General features: G+C 40.7%; 1 protein-coding gene across 7 annotated transcripts in view; it reads right to left on the reverse strand.

Annotated features, from left to right (window-relative positions):
• Positions 1-560: 560 nt before the first annotated feature.
• Positions 561-15,034, reverse strand: part of LOC101742128 (glucose transporter type 1) — a 194,716-nt gene continuing 180,242 nt past the window's right edge. For 4 of the 7 annotated variants that reach the window (XM_062676557.1, XM_062676710.1, XM_062676620.1 and 1 more), the window contains 11 exons: positions 14,733-14,870; positions 13,191-13,286; positions 12,956-13,116; positions 12,418-12,542; positions 11,458-11,628; positions 11,018-11,154; positions 6,322-6,480; positions 4,911-5,123; positions 3,285-3,509; positions 3,067-3,206; positions 2,484-2,703 (listed from right to left, as the gene is read on the reverse strand). In XM_062676557.1, coding sequence (XP_062532541.1) covers positions 2,484-2,703; positions 3,067-3,206; positions 3,285-3,509; positions 4,911-5,123; positions 6,322-6,480; positions 11,018-11,154; positions 11,458-11,628; positions 12,418-12,542; positions 12,956-13,116; positions 13,191-13,286; positions 14,733-14,870 — 1,785 coding nt within the window. Of the gene's footprint in view, positions 1,780-2,276; positions 2,326-2,483; positions 2,704-3,066; positions 3,207-3,284; positions 3,510-4,910; positions 5,124-6,321; positions 6,481-11,017; positions 11,155-11,457; positions 11,629-12,417; positions 12,543-12,955; positions 13,117-13,190; positions 13,287-14,732; positions 14,871-15,034 lie in introns of those variants that run through there. The other 3 variants (XM_062676652.1, XM_062676696.1, XM_062676684.1) reach the window with 3 other exon arrangements.

A 15,034-nucleotide genomic window follows, 5' to 3' on the forward strand; every position in this document is an offset into this window, starting at 1 on the left:
ATATAACCTTGCCTACAAACGTAACAATGAATACCTTTCGACAACGATACAACGTACCAAGAGAATGCAATCACTAACATTTTATACGACAGCGTTATAATCATACTAATTAACGTGAAGAGATCTAAAAAAAATAAAAAAATAAATTCATTACAAAGTCACACTAACATTCGGCTCCCATGAGAAAACAATATGATCGCACTCAACCATAATGTGTTAGAAGACTTTTCAATGATATCGATTGAGCGAGCGACGCCGGTCTTCAGGGGTGTCACTCGCATTTGAGCACTTTGTAACAACGACACGCGACAGATACATTCACCGTGAACGACTCCATTTCAATTCCCGTTTCCTCCCTATTAGGCCGTGCTCTTTGTACCAAATGCTACGGAACCATCTAGTCTTAACATTGAGCAGTGTTCGAACACACGGACGAACAAATTGACTACAACCCTGTTGTAACTACTGAACCCTCCTAACTAACGAATAATCAAAAATTTCACTACGGGCGTATAGGTCGAAAGCATTAAACATCATTAAAAGTTCTCCGCAAAATTGTAGAATTTACAAGTTTTCACTTTTATTTATCGTTTGTTTACAAAACACAGGAAATACACATATACATAATAATATATATAATTTAATAAAATTATTTTTCGTTTCTTAATTGCTTAATAAATATTATGTATAAGAGGCTTTTTAAATAAAGTAAATGCGGGGTGGTGAAGCACTGCAAATCGTGTCAATTGGTTTCATTATTACATTTTGTATTAATCTCATTGAAATCGTTTTATTTTTATTAACTTAATCAATTCCCCGATCGATTTACCTTTACAATTTTTTTTAATATACATAATTATAACAACTAATAACCTCGGTCATTCAAGATATGACAATAATTTTACATTATTTATAATATAACAATCATAATTATAAGTAAAAGAGAATAAAAACATTTATAAAATAAATTTGATAATATAATTTAAAAAATCAACACTCAATAAAGTCACAGCATGTATTTACATTGTATTCATTTATACATGTCAGTGACGTCACGCTCGCATCCGACACGCGCCCCGGCAGGCAGTGCGACCGCTGTACCCATTCAAATATGTACAATTTATTATGTCTACGTAGTAATAGTTGGCATTAACACGTGCGGAACATATTCTCGAAATGCACGTCTCCTCATTGACAAAAGTAACCAGATAAACGTCCGCAGCGTTGCCGAATATATATATTTATATTTCACTACTAGTTTATAAATATTGTGTATCTAAGTCGTTGAAATTTATCGATAACTATTGATCGAATAAAGTATCAGAAGCTATATACCGCCTAGGTTGTCGCTTATTTTGCTCGATGACGTTCGCGCCTTTTAGTAGTATTTAGTAATACGCGAAGAACTAATCAAAGAAATGGGTACAAGAAACCGATGGCACTTTACATGGTACCTATGCACTCATAAATTATGCCATAAAATGACCGACTAAATTTTTATATTAATTTTACGCTGTGACTTAAAGACTAATTTTCGTTTTATTAACCTAATCACATTGATTTAGAACATTTGTTGTGTGGTAGTGATAGAGGCGCGCCCTCCCGTTTGGCGCTTGAGTCCACGAAACAAGAAGCTGGCGGCGGCCTTGAGCGGCGCGACTAGGGGCGCACGCGCAGGGGTCTCCCATTGTCAGACGTTGCCCGTGACAGGAAACCGCGGCGGCGGAAGCGGCGGCGGGGGGCGTCCCGCCTCCCCCCCACCCGACGACTGCTCTGACACTGGAAACGTCACAGTTTACGAATATAAAAGCAGCCCGTACTAGATTCGGCAGTATCACGAGTTTATTCTAGTAACCTCGAGGGGCTATTCTAGATTCACCGAACTAGTAGGTGAGCTCACGGGGCTCAAACCGGGAGTGTTGCTAACACTGGCCCTAGCAAGAGCAGTGCTTCGCAGAATCTACCACCGGATCGGAAACGAACCCACTGAGTCACGAGTAATTCATGCTTTGTCTTTCATAGTTAGAATCGGAGGTATCATCTGTTTGAATGAAAATTTTATCATCAATGTTTCTGACGAACTGTAAACTAAGGGTTAACAGTAGTTAACAGTTCTTCATCGTTCTAATTCTAAATTATTTCACACAACATTTATTGTTATTACTCTTAGAAAGAAAGCAGAATTCCTTTTTAATTTGTTAAACAACGAAACATTTTTACACATCTAACACAAATATGTAAACCAAAAAAACTAATTACCAAATACTTTCCTTTCCGTTTCAAAAATTCTTGAGTACTACTTTAACTGCAATGCAGCCCGGATGCCTTTAATTAGAAAATAACACGATGTATGAGCTATTTTAAATTGAATGCGTGTGTATTCATGAAATTGTGATTATTGAGTGACGTGAAACGATTATAAAATATTTACATGAAATTCTTAAAACAGCTGACGAACAGCTTGCCTTCAGTACGTGCTTATTTTAATATGCGGGTTTCGTAAAATGAGAACACGATGGAGACAAGAATGTAAATGAAATGTTGTGGAGTGAGTTAGATGATGAAGCGCAGTGGGGCGGAGACTTACATGAGTCGTGTTTTTCGTCGACGGGAGCGGGCGGGGGTGGGGGAGGCAGCTGTTGTTCCAGAGCGTTGACGCAGTTCATCATGCTCCCGTAGAGACGACTATCGCGAAAACTGTCCCTGCACACACTCGAGCGTCATCCCCACACGTCATGACCAACACATACTACTACGGTCTCGCCTCACTAGCTACTCTGAATTGGCGATACATGGATGTTCCCTTTGGACATTCTTCTATTCAATATTCCCGGTCACTTCGATACATGGATGTTCCCTTTGGACATTCTCCTACTCAATATTTCCGGTCACTTCTTTATATACATCCGTGCAACGCGTGATTATGATCGTGAGTTCTGTGTCGTACGTCTGTAAGTGCGTTTGTGATTATAAAGTTGTAAATGAGAACCGTGTCGGTGTTGTCGACTCGGACCGCGGGTGTGCCGATGATAATTTACATTGTAATGTACGTTTTTATGCTCTCACCTGCCGTTTGTGTTGCGGAACAATGCCAATATCTCTTCGAAGGTCTTGTTCTTAGTTTCAGGAACTTTTTTGTATGTAAATATCCAAAAGATTGCGAGGAATGCACTAAATGGTAGGAACGTGTAGTTTTCCAACAGCGCCTGTAATTCGATGCTTTGTTATTGAAACGTTCAATCGAGTCGAAAGTCGAATACGTGTGCGTACTCTCAGTAATGTACCTTCATGCTCGGGAACCCGATTCCGACGACGAAATTGGCCATCCAGTTAACTAAGACAGCAATAGCCATAGCACTAGGTCGTGGTCCTTGAGAGAAGAGCTCCGCCGTGATGAGCCAGGGTATGGAGCCGGGGCCCACCGCGAAGAAAACCACGAAGCTGAGCGTCGACACCACCGACAAGTAACTCATCCAGTCGATCATTTCCTGCACATAGCCAAAGAACTCCTATCAGGGGGATAGAAAAAATGTTCTTTCCCGTAACCGACCGCAGAAAAAAATAAATCGCAAACATAAATGTACATCACACACTTGTCTGTCTGTGTGTCGGTATGTCTCCACCTGAGTACTGCGGAGGATGTTACGAGGTCAATAGGACCGCGGGTCTGCGGCAGCCGGGTGCTGAACAGCATCGTGTTACATTAATCTATCGCATGTACTGCGTATTCTAATATTAGTGAAGTGCTATCTGCTTTTGAGCAGTGTTTTTTTTTTGTGTTAATAACTTCGCTTCTTGTGATAAAACGCGTGCGTTCAGCCTCACGTGAGTCGTAATTCATGTTCATTGACACGTTTGTGAAAACGAAAAACAGTGTTGAGTGCACGTGAGTGATGTTCTTAACATTTACATTTGATAATTTATTCTTTTATTTAATAATCAATTTCCTACCGAGACACCGGTTTCGGAAACAGGAAAGTAGTCATTTAGGGAGGACGCCTACCGAAGCGACGGCCGTTGTGAATTCCATTCGTTTCGAAATCGCCACAAGTAAATGATCGTCAACGAATAACGTACAAACAATATTATGATAAATTGACGTTCATAATTTTTTTTTAACTATACTGAGGAATCCAACAGCCGTCTAAGCAAACAAAATTAACCGTACTATTTAGAAATAATTAGAAAAATAATAAGCAGAAATCATGCAGTAACGCTATGCAAAATGAAAATTTGAAAATCTTATAAAATTAAGGTCGCATAAAAAAATATGATGTGTAGTAATATAATATTATAAGCATTATATATATATATATATATAGTTTTAAGGGTAAAGCAAAAAGTTATGTTAGAGGCGAAACTTGAAGCGTGCGAAAGCTTTAAAGTACATATGTTTCACGAACTTATCACACTAAAGTTGAAACTGAATACAAATATCAAAATTCATATGATGTCAGTGAAGATAAATTTGATATTCAAGCTTCAAGCATCAAATGCTAATTAGAATTGTATTAATATTATATAAAAATCAACACAACTAAAACCTTTTTAATAAGGTTTTTAATAGACCCACTTTTTCGTGATATTTATGTTCTAAATGTCCGATATTTCAAGGTTTAGTTGTTACAAATAACTTGACAGTTACTAAAATATTTAAACTATTACGTAAAAGTATATATTAATATTACGAAGTTGAATGCGTATAATATATTCTAGTATTAAAAATATTCATAGTGTTTTTTATTTTAATATTGAATTATAGTGAGATAGGTAAAAAGTCGAAGTTTTTTTTAAAACATAGTAAACGATTACCATATAAATTACATTTTTTTGTCCATTTTTTCGTGTAATTAGTACTTTTTGGATTAGATCGTGGATGTAGTTTTTTTAATAAAACATACAAGACACACCTTTATCAAGAAGGAAATCGTGATGAAAATGGAGAATATGAACATTCCGCCGAGCCCGTAGAGATGCAGCGTGCGACGTCCAGTTCTGTCCATTAAGGGCAGGGACACCAATGTCATCCCCACCATGACCGCTCCTATACCCATCGTTGCGAACTTTGCTGATTCTTCCGTCAAACCCGAAGAGGTGAACAGAGACGTCGAGTAGTAGAACACCTGATGGAAATAATAAGCTTACAAGTGCCTATTTTGGGTCTCAAACGCCTATATGAGAGTTAATCTTACATATCTATATATTAATACGTGAAGCAAAACTTTGTACGCCTTTTTATAAAAATTGCGTGGACGGAGAAGTATGAAATTTCCCACATTTAAAGAGAATATAGAGAAGAAGTGCAGAGTGCTAATTTTTTTTTTAATGATGCATAAAAATACTTTATATCCATAAAGAAAACATTACACACACTACCATGTATTTGACACACACACATGATATACTCTTTGTTTATTGTCAAACTTTTATTATTTCTTAAAATCTGTAGTCAAATTTAGAATAGGTTAATATTGTTTATGTTTAATATTATTTGTCTATAGTGTAGTCTTGGCGAAATCTGTGATTATGGAAGTCTTTGACAATAGAACTTTAATAATGTTCAAACTTATAATTTTAATTTCGATTCGATTTAGAATTTCGACTACTGCGGGACCACTCACGTCAAATCAAAAAAAAATTTATTCAACATAAATGAAAGAACATACTTGTTGAACGTCAAAAGTACTACCGCCAATTCACAAGAACTAGCCTCCGTCCCGAGAAGAATTGGCAAGAAACTCAGCGGGCATGTCTTTTTTTTTTAAATATATATATATTTTTTTAAATATTAGTTTTTTTTAAATATTCATTTTTATAATGAGTATTATAACGTAACCATTAATACAATATTGAAATGCCCGGAGCGAGCAACTCATTCCCACTTTGTGCAATCTTCTAGATAATCATTGACTTTATAGTAAGCTTTATTGCACAGATGTTCTTTAATAGTTTTCTTAAACCTATGTATATGTAGGTTCTGAAGATGTTGTTGGATTTTGTTGTACAGGCGCACAGACAAACACCCGAATGAATTTCGTATCTTATGTAACCTACTCATCGGCACAACAAGCTTGTGTTTGTTCCTAGTATTTCTATTATGTATGTCCGACTTTTTAGGAACTCCTCAATATGTTTACGAACATATATCAAATTTTCAAAAATTTACTAGGATGGCATAGTGAGAACTTTAATTTCTTTAAATTTTTCCCTCAGGGATTCTATTAGTACTAGTAGTTCATAAAATAATTAAAGGGATCAAGGATTCTAGTAGTACTAGTAGTTAAAAAAATAATTAAAAATACATTTCAATGTGATACTTACCGCATTGATACCGCTAAGTTGTTGGGAGAGCTGCATGACAACTCCGATCAAAAGTGGGGCTCGTAGTGTTGGAGAACAGAGCAATTCTCGCATAGAAATAGAAGCCTCTGCTTGCTGTGCTCGTTCTTCTGCTCTCATTTCCTCAATATCCTCTTCGACCTATTGTTGCATATAAATCTATCTCAATTAATCTATACACTTAGTCTGGCCATAAATACTGTTACAATTAAAAATAAACAAATCAATTCCGCTTGCAACGCCATCGTGTCCGGACGTGTTTTTTCGAAAAATGTCACTGGCGTCGCGACCTTGAGTCGAAAAATCACAGTGCGAGTTCGTTGTTTTTGCAATCGAAAACTCCAAACTCACATTTACATTTCATTCATTTTTAATTATTTTTTTTAAAAACTATCTCTTTCGAGACAGCAATCTACTACGCTTGTTGTGGTATTCTCACAACCTAGTGAGGTCCCACCTTCCCATACATATTCCACCCCAATCCCAGCTGATTGCCGTTTTCACGGCATAGCTAACCCCCTTTGTAAATCACTGCTGGCTAGTACAGCGCAGGGGGTCAATTCCCATTCAGGGGACTCGCCTTTCGGCTAGTTACATTAAGTCCCGGGGACGCCCCCCGGGCACCACTTAAACAATAAGCGACGCGAGCAACGCGTTGTTCGCGGAATTCGTTAGAGAATTCTGCCCGGTCATAATGTCCCGCTTTGAGGTCTACAGGGCCAGTCTAGGGTCCGACCCCCACGCACCAGTCGCCGCCGCCGCGAATATCCTCGATTCGCCGCTTTACCCCCCACCCCGCGCCCGCGTCGATCGCGTCCTCCGAGGCCGCTAGCTCCGGTTCCGACACGGAGTCGGAAATTGAGTATGAGTCCGCCGCGAATCCGCAACCGAGAACCTCGGACGGGTGCACTACCTTCGCGCGCCAACTACCGCGGATGCCCCAAGGCCCCGCGGAAGCATCCGGCCAACGCGCCCCCCAAAACCGTCTGCCCAAGATTTCGGCGCCCCGCGCTCCACCGTCTCCGCGTGGGCTAAACCGCTGCCGCTCACGATAGCAGGTAAGCCATCGGCACTCCAAGCCCGGTACACGTCCCAGCCCCTGCTCGCGCCGCGCACCGATCCCGCGATATACATATCGGGGCGTCAGTGTGCCGTATCGTGCTGACGGGTCACCAGCCGATCGTTATCGCATCCGTCTACCTCCCTCCTGGCAAACCCCTCCTGAGCAGTGATCTCAAGACACTGCTCGGTATGGGTGACGCAGTTATTCTGGCAAGCGATCTAAATTGCCACCACACTAAGTGGAACTGCCATCGCACGAATGTGAACGGTAGACGTCTCGACGTGTTCATAGACGACCTCATATTCGAAATATTCAGCCCCCGACCCCTACGTGCTATCCGTACAACGCCGCGCGTCGTCCGAGCACAATAGATCTAGCACTGCTGAGGAACGTAACTCTGCGCTTGCGCTCTATCGAGGCAATGTCAGAACTCGACTCAGACCACCGACCCGTCTCCCCACACTCAACCACGAACCAGTTATGAGGACCATGGTGGATTGGAAGAAGCTGGGCACGTGCTTAGCTGATGCCGCTCCACCAATCCTTCCCTGCGGTCCGGATTCAACTCCATCCCCCGAGGACACAGTCGAATCCATAAACATCCTTACCGAACACGTCTCGACCGCGGTCATAAGGTCTTCAAAACAAGTCGATGTGCAAGACTGCTTCCACCGCATCAGACTTTCTCCCGAGCTTTGAGATCTCTTAAGAGTCAGGAGCGCCGCAATTCGGGCCTACGATCGTCTTTCCACGGATTCAAACCGGGTTCGAATGTGTCGCCTACAGCGGGAGGTCAAATCCCGCCTAAATTACGCCCGAAATGAGAATTGGGATAGTTACTTAGAAGAACTCGCGCCCACACACCAAGCATACTGGCGACTAGCTAGGACCCTCAAGTCCGAAACTATTGTCACTATGCCGCCGCTAGTACGCCCCTCAGGCCAACCACAGGCTTACGATGACAATGACAAGGCAGAGCTGCTGGCCGATGCACTGCAAATGCAGTGCACCACCAGCACTCAATACGCGGACTCCGAACACACCGAGGTTAGTCGACAGGGAGGTCGAGCGCAGAGCTTCCCTGTCGCCCTCGGACGAGTTACCCCTCATTACCTCTTTATAGGTTAAGGAGGTGATCGCTAACCTGCAACCACGGAAAGGTTCCGGCTCCTACGGCATTCACAATCGCGCGCTAAAAATTTTACCAGTCCAACTGAAAACAATGTTGGCCACCATCTTAAATGCTGCTATGAAGAACTTTCCCACGGCGTGGAAAGAAGCTGACGTATCGGCATACACAAGCCGGACAATCAGAAGAACGAAACCGCGAGTCACCGCCCCATCAGTCTCCTCCCGGCGATAGGTTAACTATGCGAACGGCTCCTTTGTAAGCGCCTCTGGGACTTCGTTACCGCGAATAAAATTCTAATAGACGAGCAGTTTGGGTTCCGCGCTAAACACTGCGTGCGTCCATCAAGTGCACCGCCTCACGGAGCACATTTTACTTGGGCTGAACAGGCGGAAACCCATCCCGACAGGAGCCCTCTTCTTCGATATAGCGAAGGCGTTCGACAAAGTCTGGCACAACGGTTTGATATATCAACTGTATAACATGGGGTACCCGACAGACTCGGGCTCATCATACGAGACTACTTGTCGAACCGTTCGTTCCGATATCGAGTCGAGGGAACCCGCTCCCGCCCCCGTCACGTCACAGCCGGAGTTCCGCAAGGCTCCGCCCTCTCCCCGTTACTGTTCAGTTTGTATATCAATGATATACCCTGGTCTCCGGAGACCCATCTAGCGCTCTTCTCCAATGACATGGCTATCTACTACGCGTGTAGGAAGAAGGCGTTGCTACATCGGCGACTTCAGACCGCAGCTACCACCATGGGACAGTGGTTTCGGAAGGGGCGTTTCGACATCAACCCCACGAAAGCACAGCGGTGCTCTTCAAAAGGGGTCGCCCTCCGAATGCTCAACGTGGGGGAGCATCCCTCTCCCGACAAAGCCCACTGAGTTTCTCGCCGGAAATTTTCAGTGGGTCGCGTTTCCGATGCGGCGGTAGATTCTGCGAAGCACGGCTCTTGCTAGGGTTCGTGTTAGCAACGTCATCAGGTTTGAGCCCCGTGAGCTCACCTACTAGTTAAGGCGACGCTGATATAGCGTCTAAAGGCTATCAGCATAGGTAGGAAAAAAAAAAATTACATTTGAATTTGGAATGTCATTTTTATATGATTGCTCATTGTATTTTCTCATTTTGGCGCCAATACATTATACAATATTTTGCGATATTAAAATGGAGTGGGGTGATAAAGGGAACCGAATCGCTGTGATTGCATTACAGAAAGTAGGTATGGAGCCAAATGCAATTTTTAAAACTCTCCATACGCTTGGTATTAGTAAAATGTTTGTGTACCGGGCTATTAATAGGTGCAATGAGACCTCCCCTATTTGTGACAGAAAAAGACCTGGCCGTCCACGTAGTGTTTGTACGAAAAAGATGGTCAAAGCCTTAAGGGAAAGAATTCGAAAAAATCCTGTCCGAAAGCAAAAGATTTTATCTCGGGAGATGAAGATAGCACCTAGAACCATGTCGCGTATTTTAAAAGATGACTTAGCACTGGCAGCCTATAAGAGACGTACTGGTCATTTCTTAACTGATAATTTAAAAGAGAATAGGGTGGTAAAATCGAAACAACTACTGAAGCGGTACGCAAAGGGAGGTCATAGAAAATGTTTGTTTACGGATGAGAAAATTTTTACAATTGAGCAACATTTTAACAAACAAGATGACCGTATTTATGCTAAGGAAGGTTCCCAATTAGTCGACAGAGTGCAACTTGGGCACTATCCGACTTCAGTGATGGTTTGGTGGGGTATTAGCTATGAAGTAGTGACTGAGCCATACTTTTGTGAAAAAGTTATCAAAACATCGGCACAAGTGTATCAAGATACCATTCTTGAGAAGTTAGTGAAGCCCCTTAACAACACCCAGTTCAATAATCAAGAATGGTTCTTCCAACAAGACTCGGCGCCAGGTCATAAAGCTCGGTCTACGCAGTCTTGGTTGGAAACGAACGTTTCGGACTTCATCAGAGCTGAAGATTGGCCGTCGTCTAGTCCCGATCTTAATCCGCTGGATTATGATTTATGGTCAGTTTTAGAGAGTACGGCTTGCTCTAAACGCCATGATAATTTGGAGTCCCTAAAACAATCCGTACGATTGGCAGTGAAAATTTTTCCCATGGAAAAAGTGCGTGCTTCTATTGATAACTGGCTTCAACGTATAAAGGATTGTATTGCAGCCAATGGAGACCACTTCGAATAAGCTTTTTATACTTTAAATTGTTTTATATTTATGTATTAAACTAACACACTGTAAAAGTAATAGATGTTATTTGCAATAGATTTTTTTCCCTTCGTCTCAGTATTTATGGCAAGACTAGGGATATAAAAATGAATTGCTAGTCTCGCTAAAACTCGAGAACGGCTGGACCGATGTGGCTAATTTTGGTCTTAAATTATTTGTGAAAGTCCAGAGAAAGTCTAAAAGGTAGATAAATATGAAAATGCTCGGAATTAAATAAAAATTTAAATATTAGTTCAATTTACCTGATTACTAGCTCGTAGTCTCCTTAGGGCACGCCTCGCTTCTTCTTCCCATTGGCGGGTGATGAGTAAATATCTAGGGGATTCAGGGCAAGCCGGGAGTAGGAGGAGTTGTAATATAGCTGGGCATATCGCAAGACCTAAAACAAAAACCAGTTCGCCATATGAATACTGCTAAAAGCATGTTTCTGGTTATGAAGTAAAAATAATAGATACACTTTTATTCTTAAGAAGTTTTTATGGCCTTTTGATCCGGTTCTTAGACCTTAGAAGCCACCATATATACAATATTGATCAAAAGCCTCAATATAACGGGGAATTCACTTTGGGTTCCATGAAGACCATAAGACCAGCTCTTTACCCATTTCCAATAAAAAAATAGCTAGAGAATGAAGGTGTTAAATATAAGCATTTAAAAGAGTAGAATATTGAGATAATGTTACCTAGTAAAATCGGCCATCCTTCGTCTGTACCAAGAATCTGTTCGATGCCTAGAACCTGCGATATGAGTAAACCAACGGTAACGGCTAGTTGGTTGACAGTTCCCAGACCGCCTCTGAGATTCAGCGGAGCGATTTCCGATATGTACATTGGCACTAAGGATGTGTTCAAACCTGTACGAGAATTATGTTATTAAGAAAAGCCCACCAAATGAATGTTGTTTTCTTACGACGACACGTTAGGTACTCATTATTAACGTTTTTACTTTTGAGACTAATGACACATAGTATGAGACTTCATCATTATTATCACAGTCGTCCACTGCTGGACATAGGCCTCTCCCAATTGATACCACTGAGCCCTTACTCTCTTTCTCCTCTCTCTCTCTCCTTTCTCCTCTCTCTCTCCTCTCTCTCGCTCTCTCCTCTCTCTCCTCTCTCTCTCCTCTCTCTCTCTCCTCTCTCTCCTCATGGACCTCTTGCCGGCCACCGTTCGGAGGTCATGTATTAAGAGATGACTTGTCGATCACATAAAATGTTAGATTTAGTGTGTTATTTCAACTTTATGCTTTTACGAGCTAACTCGTCTTATCTTGAATTGAGTGGGTACTTGAACCCATACACATCGTAATTTGAATGCCCTTAAGACATGAGTTGGAAGCTTTAATCGTAGATTTACAATGTACAAAATTTTTGTGTAATGACGATTCCACCTTTCAATCTAGAATGGCAGGATGGCGGTGCTCACTCTTTACTCGTGGGATCAGATAATATGTCACCACCCGTAATTAAAATACTTTACAAAAATCAATTTGGATACTTTTATTTATCTCGGGGTCCCAAAATTCTACAACTTTGAAATCGATTATATAGAATCTTATTTTGAAATGGTCGCATCGTAACTAAAACTAAAAAGCTTGAAACTAGAACACCGATATGCAAAATGTAAAAGTGGATACATACCGCAATTGACACCTATAATAAATCTGCCGAAGATGAGCAATTCGTAGCAATGTGAGATCTTGGTAAAGCCCATGAGACTCGCGCCGCTTATACCGAGAATGTTATTGAGCAATAATCCTCCTTTCCTAAATTAAAGAAACTCTCGTCAGTCAAATGGTTTTTGTTGGAGATAATGCTGTAAATAATCTTGTTGTGTGCGTATAACGGGAACGTAATTAACATAAATTTAAAGAGAAAATGTTTCCTTAAAAACCTTAACTTTGCAAATTCGAATCTGATTAAAATGGACAGCTTTATTTACCCGGAATAGCTTTGTAAATAGTACTAGCTATTCCAATAACCCGTTAAAAGGAACTCGAGAATTTTAATGGCCAAACTGGATTAGAGCAGCGTCAAAACGTCAGCAGGGGTGCATAACAAGATTTTCTTTGGAATAAATTTAAGAGTTTAAGATAAATTTCTTACAATATCAAAGGATCGAGTAAAGTGATTACATTACACCGCTTAAAGCTAGCGAGGCGAGAAAAAATGTACTTGCCTTCCGAAACGGTTGGCAATCATGCCACCCGAGAAACCCCCGAGCATTCCCCCGATAGCGAAGATGCTGACCGCTATCGAGAACAATGAGTTGACGGTGCCGTCGTGCAAATCTATGCCGTATCTCTTCTTATAAACGTCCTTCATGAAGTTTGCGATGTTCTATAAAAAAATAAACAAATGATTTCTTTCTTTTTAATAACTAAAAGATACGTAGAATATGCCAAATTTATTACTTTGCTAGGAGCGTTGATTACGCCGGTGTTGTATCCGAATTGCAGCATCCCCAACACCGCCGCTAGGATAGCGTATGACAGGAAGAATGTGAGGCCCTGTGGGTGTGAGCAAAATGTTCCTGTCAATCAAATATCTTACGCAATTGCATTACATATTTGTTATGTATAGATGTTAATCTAGGTACAAACATTATGACTCTGAAGAATAAATGTCTTGAGTCCAGATGATTGTACCATCCTAAAAGGCTTTAAGGATGAGGATCTCAATTCGTCTGAAAATTTTCTTTTATTATTAAGCAGGCGAAGTTAACGACTTCTTTCAAATTGATATCGGTTCTAAGAGCCATCACATCTTGAGACCCAAGGTATATAATATTTTTTTTTTATTTAATACGATTGTCAAATACTTTAAATCAAAAAAAGAATCCTTCGCTCCACCAGTAATGACGCAGTCTTAAGATTGCAGGCATACGTACAAACGCACAACATTCTACCATTTACATTATGACCCACTCTTTGTCATTTGTGATGGTTATTAAAGTCAATGTTCAAATAGTCAATTTTTAATTGTGCAACATTAAATAAAATTGGCAAATAACACTTTAGTCGTCTGTAATGACGTAAAGGTTGTCGCCGCGGCCTAAATGAAGACGGGGTATTGTGTTCGCCTATTTCTGCTGCAAACCTATGCGTTTGAATAAGCGGGACAACAGTTAAACTATAGGATTGACATGTTGACTTCTTTGCGTCGCAGTATGTCTTGTGGTTTGTGTGTTCCGGTGACTACGTAAAATCAAGTGAGCTCGTTTGTATGTTGGCAGCAAAGTGCATAGTAATGTATTTATGTTCTGAACCGCATTAGTAATGCTGGAGTTGACAGCTCTTGCCTGTTTGTCAAGGCTAGCTATAGTGTGCGCGGAAGTGTTAGTCACCGCTTGAGGTATGTGAGCGGAAGGGCGGGGGAGGTAGATAAACGTCAAGCTAACTAAGTCTGCCGTCGACCACCGCGGCGGTTACACGATTCAATTGTTCTTGCCAGTCTGTTCCAAACATACACGAGATAAAATATCCTAAGATGGGTCCACCAATTACCCGTTCAGTGTAAAATGTATAAATGTGTAATGTGTAAAAAATGTCATTTACAATGTGCACAGTATTTTTTTTCTCAGATCGTAATGAGAATTGTAGCTGAAGGAAATTCGAATCGGCAAACGTCAGAAAAATCAAAATTTACTTCTCCACGAAAACCTAAAGAAAACCTAAATTGTTTTGTATCGTAAATAATAAAATATAATAAACACTTTTGAATATGCATTTTTTGTTAACCAAGAAGTAGAAAAATCCAATATTACAATTTGGTGTACCCATTACATTAATTCTAACATGTTATTCTCAGATTTATCTGCACTTAATTAAAATAACGTGTGCGTCTTGTCAATCGCGTCCTCCCCGTCTCACCCCGCCACATACCTCAGGAGGTGACTAGCGGTTCCGCGCGCACTATAGTAGAAAATGTTTATAGATGTGTAATATAAAACTCGCCTGTTCGAGCAGCCTGAGTTTTCTTCGTTGAGTGTGTTCCTCAAGTCTGTCGACATATTCTCGCAGTTCTTCGATCTCTTCCTTCACCTGTTGCACCGTATCCAGCTCTTGCTTGATGGCCACCATGTCGCGTTTGACCTACACCATAAAACGAATTTAATTTTCTAATAATTTGGTAATAGTAAGTTTTTTTTTTTTGTTTTACTTCGACAGTGGCTTTGTTATATCAAAATGATATACTGTATGCTAATACACAATAATTATATAAATAAATTATTTTCAGAATTTTTGAATTTGACTAT

The sequence above is a fragment of the Bombyx mori genome, chromosome 1 (genome assembly GCF_030269925.1).
Source record: "Bombyx mori chromosome 1, ASM3026992v2".
Lineage (NCBI taxonomy): Eukaryota > Metazoa > Arthropoda > Insecta > Lepidoptera > Bombycidae > Bombyx > Bombyx mori.